We start from the raw sequence: 14,082 nt of genomic DNA, 5'->3' as shown, positions 1-14,082 counted from the left end.
GTCTCGGTGTTATTTATTTTTTGCCACCCCCTTTGCTAAGTTTGATAACCTTGGACATAAAAAGAATTCGAAATTTGTATCAGCCAAATTGAAACTAATGTTTCATAAAAAAAATTGAATGTATTTACCCTATGTGTGAAAAAACTTATGGTTATATATCATTTTTCAGCACATTACAGTACTTTGATAATGCCGTTTTGTAAAAATAGATCCGTTTCATTTTTTTACACATAAGTATATAACTACCTTTTCAGTGTATGACGATCAGGGGCGACTCGTGACTTTTAAACTTACTCGTTCAACTATTAATTCACAGTTTAGGGAAGTAATCACAATCATGTCCGCGAAAAACGCAAGCTATTATTTTTATTACTACTTAGAATTAACACTCAAAATAATGAAATATAAATATAAATTTAGTTTTAAAATTCAGTTTTTGGGTGGTGTCCCCGTGTGCAATGCACAGGTTGCACCTACGGACGAGTCGCCCCTGATGAAGATTGACTCAATTTGTATCAATCGGAAACAGCATTTTAGTTTATCTATTTAAAAGCATCTATTTTATATAACGCGACAACAATATCATCTATGAGAAGTGAGTGAAACAAATGTGCAAGACATGTGCGTACAAAAATAACCTACCTCAGATAGTTCTGCACGAAATCCATATTTCCTTGTGCGGCTTCTCGCACGAGCCGATCGGCAGCTGATGTCCCAGACAGGCCAGACAGTGGCGTCATATGGTGCTCATTTGTACGTTGATTACTTAAATCCATCATACTATTCGATCGTTCCGTAGCTGTCGCCTGCGATATTAACGACCGCTCAAGCTTCACGCACTTTGGATTCACCGTCCATGCTAAGTCATCGTCGCACTGTTGTACTCTTAAATCACCGTCCCCATAGATCTTAATTACCTTACCCGACTTTCCCAGCACATTGTGCATAGTCTCAACCCATTCACCGTGTCCTTTCTGCAGTTGCTGCATTTTGGTTGCATCTGTGATGAAGGTAACAATGTCTCCTACATTAAAACTATAAATCCGAATGAGAGCCGCCGGATGAAACGTCCACCGGTTGGCGCATCCCTCATACTGTACACGAATGTCACCCTTGTCTGTGATCCTATGTACAATGCCAATTTTGGATAAATATTCGGCCATCCGCGGATTCCAGCCTCCGTGGCCTTGTTGAAGCGCCATGAGTCTTTCTTCCGGGATGGCCACCTGAACGCGATCGCCAACATTAAAGTGTGACCGAACCGGCGGCGACACCGGCTGTTGCTCTTCGGGTTGTCCTGCGAAGATAAAATGCCGTTAGTATTTATTTTTATTTGAAGCGTTGTTATAGGACATCTCGTTTCAACTCACCTAGAACCGGCATGTGATCCTTATAGTAATATCCTCCAACAGCAGGTTGAACGTACCGCAAATCTACGTTGCCTTTGTGTCCTAACCGGTACACGTTCGTTGACCCGGAAGCCCAAGATACGTTTGCTACACTTCGACACGATTCGTTGTCCCAGCCACGAATTTCCATAACACGCCCAGTCTTGTTCGGCCCACCGTCTTGGTTATTCCATTCCCAGTCCGGGCCGCGGACAACTCGAGCTCCTACGAAAATTCCTTTCAGCTGTATTTTGATTGCACCTTTACGAGGCGGAACACGAACACTGCAATTGTACAAAAAAAGTATTAATCATGTTGAATCCATACACAACAATCCAATATAAGACAAATGAGTGGAAATTGAAAATCTATGATACCATTTGCGAAATCACTGGTTTAGGAAAGAGAAAACTGCCCGTAGGTGTTAACCCTTCACTATAGGAAACAAAAAAAACACCTAACTAAGCAGCGATGCGAAACCACTTATACTTTTTGCTCGCTACTGTAGATAGAGCATTGTGTAAATAATATTAGTTTGGTCAGCAGCTAGTAAACAACAAAAATCACTCAGCAGACAAACAACATTCGACGTTATGGATGTAAACTAACTTTCTTCTCCGATGTGTTGACCTCCGACAGTCTACGATAATCCGGATGTTTATTTGCCTCTAACAGACAGACATAAGCATTTTTCACATGATACTTCCGATGTTGTTTCTTGAAAAGACACCCATTGATACACTTAAGAATCGAGTAACTGTGTGGAATATGAGGTGGTAAACAACACCACGTTTAGATTCACGGAGGAATTTTTATGTTAGCGCACTGCTAATTTGATACAGCTTATCAGAGCGCCTTGATAGCCCTTATTCCCGAGTTTCGTTGACATCCTAGACAAATTTATTGAAGAATTATTTGCTACAAAAGCTACTCCTATGAACTATGTGGTGCCCTGCAAATATTATAATGATTCAAATTAAAAATTGGTTCTTACCGAAAAAAGTGCAAATTCTGTTCACCCAGATATAATTGCCTTATCTGTTAAACGACGAGTACTCTCATAATTTACCAAATGAAGATTTCAATTATTTACCACAGGAGCTGTCCACAATTCACGAGGATAAAAAATCGTCATTTTCGATCCCCCGTTCCCCTTATAGACAAACGTGGACATTGACAAAACCCCCTCCTACCTTACCCGTACCCTTTCATTTTTATACAAAAAAAAACTTATATTTCTGTGATTTATTCAGTGATTAACCCTGGAAAGATAATCTGCGTCAATTTGACTCCTCGCTTCCGGAATGTTGCGCTCTTTTTGTCCGACAGTGCGTCAGTTTTTTCTTGTTTTTTCTTAATCAATAAAAAAAATATCAAAATCTAAATTATAGGTTTTGTTACTTATCGTTGTGTTAACACCGTAATGATCATTCATCGATAATTTATGAAGAAAAAGGTGCATTTTCAATCATTTGAAATTCGGGAGTCAATTTGACGCATAATTATTCTTTTACGCATATCAAAATATGATTACCTTTTCCGGGTTAAACATAGATAGGGTAGGGAACGGCTTAAGCAAAAGCACCTATTTTAATCAGTCGCAGAAAACAGGCCTCAAACTCCTGCATTTTGATCAATATCGACAATTTTAATGATGGAAACGAAAACTTTGATTGTCTAGCTGTCTTACGAATATAAGAAACACCGTTAATCACAAAGAAATCTGTGAACAATTGCAATTGAAAAAAAAAATCGACCTATATTGCAGCCATTCAGGAGCCACTTCGGGTGCTGAAAAAAACACCTGCAAAACAGATGGAAACTGCTTAAAACAGGTTCGGGGTGATTGGAATAGCGTCCCTTGATTGCTAACTCTAATTGATGATTGTTAAAGTTTGCTAACTTAGTTTTACAATCTGAAAACAAGTTCTGACAGAGAAAACGATAGAGAACAGATTGATATACTACTGTTTGAGTTTCACCCAACACATTTCGAGTATTTCGTCTGAATACACAGGCGGTTCCTAAAGCTGCTTAGAATATGTTCCCTACCCTATGTCGTCAAAGATCAGGAAAGAACGGCTATGTAACAAGGTAAATAATCCATTTTTACATGCTCAAACAAAATTTCAGCCAAATCGGTTAGATACTTATTTAAAGAGCATCCACGTTACCAGCTACTAGCAGCGTAATACTTACTACACTAGATTCTTTTCTACGCGATTGATGCGTCCCTTAAAAAAAGAATCGCGTAATTTTGAATAAATCGTGAATAAATCGCAAGGATTTTGTCAACATTACTGAGTAAATTTTGTGCCTTCCTGGACCTTCTCAATCGCGGACGATAAGTGACCGGCAAAATCCAAATTCTCACGATCTTATCGCCAAAAATCACTTTTTCCTGCGTAAAATTTTATCAAATGCTTAATATTGTAGAGAATGATTCAGATTTATCAAATCAATGATCAATTGTTTGTATGCTTTGGATAATAAACAGTTTTAAATATTAATCTTCCCATGTGTCCCTTTTTCGAACACATTTGTCCCGTTTTTCCCTTGATAAAATCTGGTCAGCCTAACTATACGTTAAACACATAAAAAAAAAAATCACGAAAATTCATTTTTTTTCGACTTACTACGGTAAAATCCCCCCCCCCTTAATTTGAAAAGATTTTCCATAAAATTTCACTAAGGCGTCGTACACAAATTACGAAAAGCAAAAAATCTAGATTTCCGACCCCCTTCCCCCATTGTAACAATAAAAAACTTAAACCAAATTTTGAGAAAATATCACAGTTACGTAACCGTCTCAACTATTTCCCCCTCTCCCTCCTATGTGACAATAAGTAACGCAAACTCAACTCCCCTCTTCCCCCCTCAAACATTACGTAGTTTGTGCACGACATCTTAGTGAAATTTTATGGAAAATGATTTCAAATTATCCTAAAAACCTTCAAAAGTACCTTTGCCAACAAGAGAAAACAAAAAAAATATCTTATTATACACTGAGGACTTTGTTTTACTCGGGGAATTGTCTGGGGCCACAAAAAAAATACATTTTTGAAACCTGGTTGACTATTATGGTGGTCAACACGAATGCCAAAATTATAATTTTTCAGTATTTACACCAAAAATTATGATTTCTTTTGAAAGCGGATATATGATTACTTTTGGGCTAAAACGAAAACGTGATTGAAATGAGGTCAATATCTTGTACCGTTTTTGAGTAGTGGAGAACAGCAACCCGCGTAAAAAAAGACCTTGGCGTACTTGAAATTCTTGAAAAGCTCTCAACATGTGTTCATATTAGGAATGCATCCGCATCCCCATCTGCAGATGTCAGAAAAATTACATCCGTAACATCCCTGGTTCACATGCCTGAAGAACTTTTCTTGAAAATACGAAAGGACCACAAAAAATGATTCCAAATTTATTTCTAATAGCTAACGACTATAAAATCCAGAATATTTGAAAAAAATTGTTGTTTGCTGATTTACATGTTTTTTTTTTAAAAACGTGTCGTTACTTATGTGGATTGTTTTCTGTATGCTTTCTTTGATTATGTTCTTTTTACTGTACTGTTTTCATCGTGTTCAGTCGAGCTTATGCATATTTAATTACTTTTATTACCTTCATATTATTCTCAATCCCAATTGATCCGATTTTTTTAGTTTTTTTCCCTAATGATTTTTTTTATTCAAATTCCTGAATCACCTCAACAGTCTATTAATGATAGCCTAACAGTTTATATTTTCATCCACGGTTTTTTATGTTCGATTCGAATAAAATTAATCTGTATACCACATTGTTGGAATCTCTTTAAAAAAAATAATGCCGTAAATCTGATTTCAAATTTTTTTAATAAAACTTTTTTTTTGTTTGAGCCAAAATGGTTTGTTGGCTGTTTTTGACGCGGGACTATGTTTTTGTTTCTATATTCAGATGTATCTCCAAGATGGTCTCAAGGTACGATGCTGGCCTAACAAGCCAGTCGTCGAAGGTTCGAGTCTCGGCTCGGGAGAGACTGTTAGCCACAGTAGGATCGTAGCGCTAGCCCCGCAATTGTTCTGTACACTAAACACTAAACTGCGAAGTCTGTGTATAAATGAACAGAAGGTCAAGTTCTGAATCGGAATGTAGCACCACTTCGCTTTGCTTGATGAGATGCATTCTGTAAAACTAAAAGTATCAATATAAAAAACTGAGTCTCCCCGTCCCAATAGGTCAATTTATGTTTGCTTCCATGAACTCAGACTAATTTGATGTCTCAAAAGTAAAGATTTTTTTAAAAAATTTGGACAACCATTTTTCTCGAACAATTTCTTAACCCGCTGTTGAAGCGTAGTAAAAACTAATGTCTGGAAAGAAAACATGCTGGTAAAAGCAAAAGTACCATTTTGTCAACTGATGATCGTATTCTGACGTACAAATGAGAAAAATTCATTAAAGGCAATTGGTCTTTCATAAATTCCACCGTTTGTTGCGCCCACCTTAGCCAAAGAGTCCGCTTTCTCATTGTCCGGTATCGAGCAGTGAGAAGGGACCCACGCTAAGGTAATCTGATACGATTTTTCGGATAAAGCACTCAGATGTTCCCGTATTTTCCCCAGGAAATACGGAGAGTGCTTAACATCTTTCATCGATCGGAGAGCTTCAATGGAACTGAGACTGTCCGTAAAGATGAAATAATGGTCCGTGGGTATTTTTCGATAATCCCGAGGGTGTACTGAATTGCAGCCAATTCTGCGACGTAAACAGAAGCAGGATTATCGAGTTTATGGGAGACGTTTAAATTGTTATTGAAAATACCGAAGCCAGTGGACCCATCAAGAAGTGATCCGTCAGTGTAGAACCTTTTGTTGCAGTTGATGTTTCGATATTTATTGGAATAAATTTTGGGGATCTGCTGCAGGCGTAAATGATCCGGGATTCCACGAGTTTCTTCTATCATGAATGTATCGAAAAACACAGTAGAATCAGAAGTATTTGATAAGTCGACACGATTTGGAATATTCGAAGAAGGGTTAATATTATGGGACATGTGATTGAAATACTATATCATAAAACGGGTTTGAGAATTAAGTTCGATTAACCTTTCAAAATTTTCAATCACAGGACGGTTCAAGACCTCACATTTGATAAGAATGCGAGAAGACAGGCTCCAGAAGCGGTTTTTCAATGGTAGTACTCCAGCTAAGACCTCCAAACTCATCGTATGGGTCGGCTGCATGCAACCTAAGGCGAAACGCAAACAACGATATTGTATTCGCTCCAGTTTGATCAAATGTGTGTTTGCTGCGGAGCGGAAGCAGAAACACCCGTACTCAATGACAGACAATATCGTTGTTTGGTAAAGCCTTATAAGGTCTTCTGGGTGGGCTCCCCACCAATGTCCGGTTATTGTACGAAGAAAATTCACTCTTTGTTGACATTTTTTCATCAGATACCTAACGTGACAACCCCAGGTGCCTTTAGAGTCAAACCAGACACCAAGATATTTGTGTACCAAAACCTGAGAAATCGTTTTACCCATTAATTGTGTTTGAAGCTGAGCAGGTTGCTTCCTAGAAAAAACTACTATCTCAGTCTTCTCCGGAGAGAATTCGATACCTAGCTGTAAAGCCCAAGCAGAAAAATTGTCCAAGGTATCTTGCAATGGTCCTTGCAAATCGGCAGCTTTGGCTCCTGTAACAGAGATTACACTGTCGTCTGCAAGTTGTCTTATCGTGCATGAATTTGCCAGACAGTCGTCGATGTCATTTACATAAAAGTTGTAAAAAAGGGGGCTTAAACATGAGCCCTGGGGAAGACCCATGTAGCTAATGCGAAAAGTTTCCAAATCGCCGTGCGTAAAATGCATGTGCTTTTCGGACAGCAAATTGTGCAAAAAATTGTTCAAAATTGGAGAAAATCCCCCTTAAGAAGCCCCCTTAATGTCCAAGAACGCAGACGCCATTTGTTCTTTGCGAGCATACGCCAGCTGAATATCTGTTGAAAGCAACGCAAGACAATCATTCGTCCCTTTGGCACGGCGGAAGCCAAATTGAGTATCTGATAGTAGACCATTTGATTCGACCCAGTGGTCTAAACGACGGAGTATCATTTTTTCCATCAATTTCCGGATACAGGATAGCATTGCAATCGGCCTATAAGAGTTGTGATCAGAAGCTGGTTTCCCTGGTTTTTGGATGGCGATCACCTTCACTTGCCTCCAATCCTGCGGTACAATGTTTTGCTCCAGGAACTTATTGAACAAGTTCAACAAGCGCCTCTTGGCATTGCCGGGTAGATTCTTCAACAAGTTGAATTTGATTCTATCTAACCCAGGTGCGTTATTGTTACAGGACAGGAGGGCAACTGAAAATTCTGCCATCGTAAAAGGTGATTCTATCGCGTCGTGACCCGGAGACGTATCGCGAACAAAGTTTTGCGCAGGAACAGAGTCCGAACATACTTTCCTGGCAAAATCAAATATCCACCGACTTGAAGACTCCTCGCTTTCGTTGACCGTTACGCGATTCCGCATTCTTCGGGCTGTGTTCCAAAGAGTGCTCATCGATGTCTCCCTCGACGTCTCGTTCACGAACCGACGCCAATATCCGCGTTTCTTTGCTTTAGCCAGGCTTTTAAGCTTGGTATTAAGCTCCGAATACCGTATATAGTCGTCGGGTATACCTCCCTTCTGGAAGGCCAAAAACGCGACGGATCTTTGCGTGTAGACATCGGTGCACTCTTTGTCCCACCACGGAGTTGGAGGCCGCTCTTTGATCGTTACGCCGGGATATTTCTTCGTTTGGGCTTGCAACGCGGCGTCGAGGATTAAGCCCGCGAGGAGGTTGTATTCTTCAAGTGGTGGGTGATGTTGAATCGACTCGACCGCTTTTGAAATCATTTCCTCGTATAACTTCCAATCGACATTCCGTGTGAGGTCATACGGAAGGTCAATTGGTCGCATGCGAGTTGAACCGTTAGTAATTGAAATAAGAATAGGCAGATGGTCGCTACCGTGAGGATCCAGGATTACCTTCCATGTGCAATCCAACCGTAGCGACGTCGAACATAAGGATAGATCCAAAGCGCTTGGGTGCGCTGGAGGTTTCGGGATACGTGTCATTTCACCGTTGTTCAAAATAGTCATGTCGAAGTCATCGCAAAGGTTATAGATTAAAGAGGAGCGGTTATCATTGTAAGGGGAACCCCAAGCCACACCATGAGAGTTGAAGTCTCCCAAAATCAAACGTGGCGAGGGAAGAAGTTCTATTAAATCAAAGAGCAACCGTTTCCCAACCTGTGCTCTGGGAGGAATATATATTGAGGCAATACAAAGCTCTTTACCTTGTATTGTCATTTGACATGCGACAACTTCGATGCCTGGAATACGATAGAAAGAATAGCACTTTTTAATCCCTAAAAGTATTCCTCCATATGGGGTGTCTCGATCAAGGCGAATCATATTAAAATCATGGAAGTTGAGATCAATATTTGAAGTAAGCCAAGTTTCACAAAGGGAAAATGCATCGCATTTGTTTTTATTTATCAAAACTTTAAACGAATCCATTTTTGGTAAAATACTTCTACAATTCCACTGTAAGACAGAGATAGAATCCTTCATATACGCAGTTGAATTAGGCATCGAAGGATACAATCGCTGCAAGGAGGGGCCATTGGGCAATCAACTGCCTCAAAAACGATCTAACTGTTGGGAGAAATGCTGTAAGAAAAATTTTAATTGGATCGGGTACATTGAAAGTTTCAAAAATCCAGTCCACAATGTCAGAAAATTTCACTAATCCAGAGTTTGTTTCATCAACTGGGAGTGCAAAAGGAACAACTGGGGTTTTAGATGTTCCTGGCAGTGCTGGGAACTTCTTCTGGGACTTTAAATTTGCAGGCCCAGGAGGAGTTTGCTTTGGTTTTTCCGCAGCACTGTTTGGTTTGTTTGTAACTTTCATTTCACTTTGGGAAATCTTAGGACCTTTTCGGGGAAGTTTAGAAGAGGAAATATTTTTCCTCTTTCTAGACGTCCCAGGATTGGCATAAGTTGTTCCCGCTGGTGATTCGTCAAAATCGGTTTCATCAGAGGACAACAGATTAAAGGGGTTCGATGTTATGGTAGAAGTGGTCACGGTCTTCTTCAGCATCTCAGCGTAAGATCGCTCTGAACGCTCCTTAAGTGACCGCTTGATTTTATCTCTGCGCTGCATGTACACCGGGCATGTGGAGAGCTCATGCTGATTTTCCCCGTAGTGAATACATTTTTCAGCATTTACACTGCAAGAATCGTCCGCATGAGTTTCTCCACACTTGCTACATCGTGCCTTATTGCAGCAGTAGGCGGCTGTGTGGCCTAGCTGCTTGCAATTGGTGCAATTCATATCACGGGGTACATACAATCGCACAGGCAGACGAACCCGATCGATCGAGACGTGGCTAGGGAGAGCAGATCCGGCAAACGTAACACGAAACGAGTCTGACGGAGTGTACACTTTTGTGCCGTTGACAAGAGACACAGACCGCAATTGCTTGCAATCTATGATCTTTACTTTTACGTCGTGACACAAAGCATTTTTGAAGCAGCCAAAACCGCTTGCCAAGATACACTCGACCGACAGACTCGAATCGGTTATGACACCGTCGATCTCCACGTCTCGTGCGGGTATATAAACGCGATACTCGCGTGTGAAAAGCTCGGAGCGAGCAATAGCGTTGGCCTGTTCCAGGTCGCTGACCACGACACGGAGCTTGTTGGGTCTGACCTTGGAGATTTCGGTCACGGCCTTGTACCCCTCCGTCAGGTCTTTCGAAATCTGCAGGATGTTTAACGGTTTCGATTTCGGTCCTGCTTTTGGCCGAAAGAAAACAGTAAAGCTGCCCTGAGATCCGTCCGGGTAAAGCCTGGGGCGAGGGGGGACTGGAGAATTAACAGAGGAAGGGTTGGCAGAAGGGACAGGGTCGGAGGGGTTCGGGGATGGTGGCACGGGAGGCGAGGGATCTACATCCATCGCGCTAAATCTAGCGCACTAGCGCCGACAGAACACGTACCTCTTTACTTCTCCTTTCAGCAGGGTTGGTTGTCCGAACGGTCGAAGCTGCAGCCGTTACAGCCAGCAGCACCAATACAGCAGCTCCAAACAGCCACCAGCAGCGAGCCGGGTGTGTGATCACTCAGCACAGCGACACAACTCGCTGTCAACTGTTGGCTTCTTCTTTTCCCTCCTTTGTGTTGAGATTCTCGTCCACTGCTGTAGCACAAACCACTTAGCAGCCAAATCGGCTTACGCACCAGCAAACAGCCACGATGCGAAACAGTTGCACAAAGGCGGGCGACCTTGAACCTTCACTCGACCAGGCAAACAATGCCAACACTTGCTCGCGCGTCTTTTGTTTTATATTCTATCGGAGCGATCACCAAACACATCCGATACTGATGCGTGTTCGGCACAGAATCGAGGTTATGTTGTTATTAACGTTCTAAATCTGACGCAACATTTGCCAGTTTCATTTCCAATTTTACAGAATGCATCCCAGTATAGTAAACAAAGACGTAGTCCCACGTCAAAACTTGTCAAGCAAAAAACAAAAATTCATATTTTTAAACTTCAACTTCTTCGGAATTGTTGATTGCTACGATTTTTTGCTGGAACTTGTTGATAATTTTGTTAAACATACCTTCTTATGTTTGTCTTTTAGTGAATCTAAGTAAGAGCTGTAACCTGTGCGGTTACAATTTTAGCATCGAGTGGGAAAGTTACCTAATTTTAGGTAACGCTGCAAGAGCGTGTACGCGTAAAAATAACTTTGATTTGGGTACTGCTGTAAGAGTTTGTACCCAACATGACAACTCTCACCACTTGCGTTGAATATTGTTCACATAAGTTTGTGTATAGACCGTTCCGATAATTATAAATACACTTAGGATCAACCGTCATTTCAAATAACGTGCAGTATTCAACCAAACGTTGGCTGCGTCCTGTTGTTTACATCCAAAAGAAACAGATGCTGTCATTTTTTCTAACATTTAGTGCAAATTTTTGAAATGCATGGTCTTTCTCCCGAGCAAAGAAAGCGGATTGTGCACAAATGGGGCACCGTGAGTGGTCTTTCTATAAGAAAATTAGCCAGAGAAGAAGGTATAAGTGTCGGAGCAGTTCAAACCGCATTGCGGAAGTATTGTAAAGAGTGCACATTTACTGATGTTCCAAGACGTGGTAGAAAACCCGGGCCTGTTGATCCCACAATGGACAAAAAGGTTAAGTAATACTACAAGCGGCATCCTTCAGTATCAGTACGAGATGTGGCGAGAAAGCTTGGAACCTCGGCGAGTAACGTTATGCGTGCCAAGGGAAGAATGAGTCTGCAGACTCGTCGGAAGCAGAAGCAGCCAAAACGAAATCCAAAACAAGCTGAATCTGTGAAACCGAGAGCTCGGAGGCTTTATGACAAACTTCTGACCAAAAAAATGGGGTGTGTTATCATGGATGACGAAACCCACATAAAACTGGACTATAAGACTCTGTCAGGACCGCAATTTTATACATCACCGAAGGGAAAGGATGTCTCTGGACCAGTGAAAGCCATTAACACCGAAAAATTCGGCAAGAAGGTAATGGTTTGGCAGGCCATTTGTGAATGTGGGAAAATATCTCGTCCATTCATTACGAATGACACAATGAATGGTAAAATTTACGTTAAAGAGTGTTTGCAGAAAAGGTTGTTACCCATGGTTAAGCAGCATAACAATCCTCCAATCTTTTGGCCCGATCTTGCTTCCTGCCATTACTCTAAGGATGCACTAGGATGGTATAAAACAAATAATGTCACATGTGTCCCAAAGAAGATGAATCCTCCAAACTGCCCTGAAATTCGCCCTATTGAAACTTTTTCGGCTTTGACCAAGGCAAAACTGAGGAAATATGTCAAACCAGCGTACAATGTTGAAAAATTTAAAAAAAAATTGGCTTAAAGTGGTAAAAATGGTCGGAGAACACACTGTGCAAAAGCTTATGAGTAGTGTTAACAGAAAAGTTAGAGAACTCGCGTATCCTACGAAAAATAATCCCAACTTGAATTGAAACTGGAAAGAAAACACTTATTATCTATATTTCAGAATAAAATGACCCGAAAAATCCTGTATTTTTTGTTTTATTCAAGAAAGAAGATGTATTTATAATTTTCGGAACAGTCTATATTTTCGTTGAAAATCGTTCGTTATTTTGTTTGTTAACGATATGGTCGCGTTAGATAGGTTCGATGTCATGTTTGTGGTAAATTGCTAGGGTTCGATAGGCCGGAACATCGCGGGAATCAGTTTAATTTAACCTCGATCTCGGTACAGGACACGCGTCGCGATTTTTGTTTATTTTGTGCGCGTTCTAACTGCTGTTTTTATATATATATTCATATAAAAAATTTGATTTAATCAGAGTTGAATAAAACAAAATCGTTCAATATTACAACGTAAGTATTATTGGATTTAGTTTTTAAGGAAATAGAGTTAATTCTGATTTAGACGTATTACGAGAAATTCTTGGTGCTTCTTTAACAACAACGAAACGCTTTTGCCTTGTCAAATAAATGATGTTTGCATAAAAAAATCGCTGCAGGCACAATATCGCTAAATGTAAACGAAATTTTTCCGAGTGTTGATATTTTTCCCTAAAAACTGATGAGAGGCTGAGAATTAGGGTTTGTAATCCCGGGAACAATTCCCCGGGAAATATCTTTTCCCGGGATTCCCGGATCCCGGGAATAGAAATCTTGATTCCCGGGATCCCGGGATTTCCGAGCCCCTCGCAAAATTCCATATACAATATTGCAATAAAACTAAGTATCCTATCGAAACACGAAACTTACGTCGTGTAAGTGTAAAGCAGCTTCAAAGTGTGCATTATACAAAGCAAATATTTGCTTGAAATGACGATCAATATTTGCTTGCCGTGTAATATCAAATTATTTGCTTAAACTATTTACTCTTAAACCTACATGCCTAACACTCAACTTTATCTTCAACAAACTAAAAGTATGGTACACTTCAGTTTCTAATGAAATGTAGCAAGCGCTGGAATTGGTGATTTAGAAGTATTTTAGATATCAGCCACATGCGGTGAATCGGCGATCTTGAGCAAAGTTTTACAGGAGGAAATTACATTTTTTGGGCTTGACGAGACTTTGTCAGCTGATCTGAAGCGATTGTTCGACGGCATAAAAACCCTGAAACCTACTCTCCTGCTAACATTTGCGACAAAAATCGATCATGAATTTCTGAACATCAACTTGATTAAGTTTTGTTTTTTTTTTCTTCGTTTTTAAGTGAATTGATAATGAAGTTGCAAACGATTGTTCGATACTTTTTATTGATAAACTTTATTTCTAGATAAACATTTCAAAAGGTCCTATCTGGTTTCATCGTTTTTCCGGAGCGTCTTTCATTTTGGAAATGATTTAGCTTTGGCGACTCTCCTAAGCGTGGTTTTCGTTCAGAGGGCTAGAGTGATTCTTCCGTTATCAACTTGTGCAAATAACGTGTCATAAAAGGTGTTTAATAAGTTGTGGCGATTGAATGAAAGTGTTCCATCAAAAATACGATCAAAGCAGATAGAACCTTTTGAAATGTTTCTCTAGATTTGATATCTAATTTTTGCTAAGATTTTTTTTCCTTTCCCGGCTCCCGGGAATTCCCGGGAAATGAGATTTT

At 40.2% G+C, this 14,082-nt stretch overlaps 1 protein-coding gene across 7 annotated transcripts in view; it reads right to left on the bottom strand.

Annotated features, from left to right (window-relative positions):
• The window catches only part of LOC129732667 (E3 ubiquitin-protein ligase MIB2), an 84,045-nt gene that overhangs the window by 3,370 nt on the left and 66,593 nt on the right, over positions 1–14,082 (bottom strand). For all 7 annotated transcript variants that reach the window (XM_055693735.1, XM_055693736.1, XM_055693738.1 and 4 more), the window contains 2 exons: positions 1,371–1,672; positions 643–1,297 (listed from right to left, as the gene is read on the bottom strand). In XM_055693735.1, coding sequence (XP_055549710.1) covers positions 643–1,297; positions 1,371–1,672 — 957 coding nt within the window. The remainder of the gene's footprint in view (positions 1–642; positions 1,298–1,370; positions 1,673–14,082) is intronic.

This window comes from Wyeomyia smithii, chromosome 3 (genome assembly GCF_029784165.1).
Source record: "Wyeomyia smithii strain HCP4-BCI-WySm-NY-G18 chromosome 3, ASM2978416v1, whole genome shotgun sequence".
NCBI lineage: Eukaryota > Metazoa > Arthropoda > Insecta > Diptera > Culicidae > Wyeomyia > Wyeomyia smithii.
Note: the sequence above shows the minus strand (reverse complement) of the source record. Positions and strands in the feature narration are given on the sequence as shown.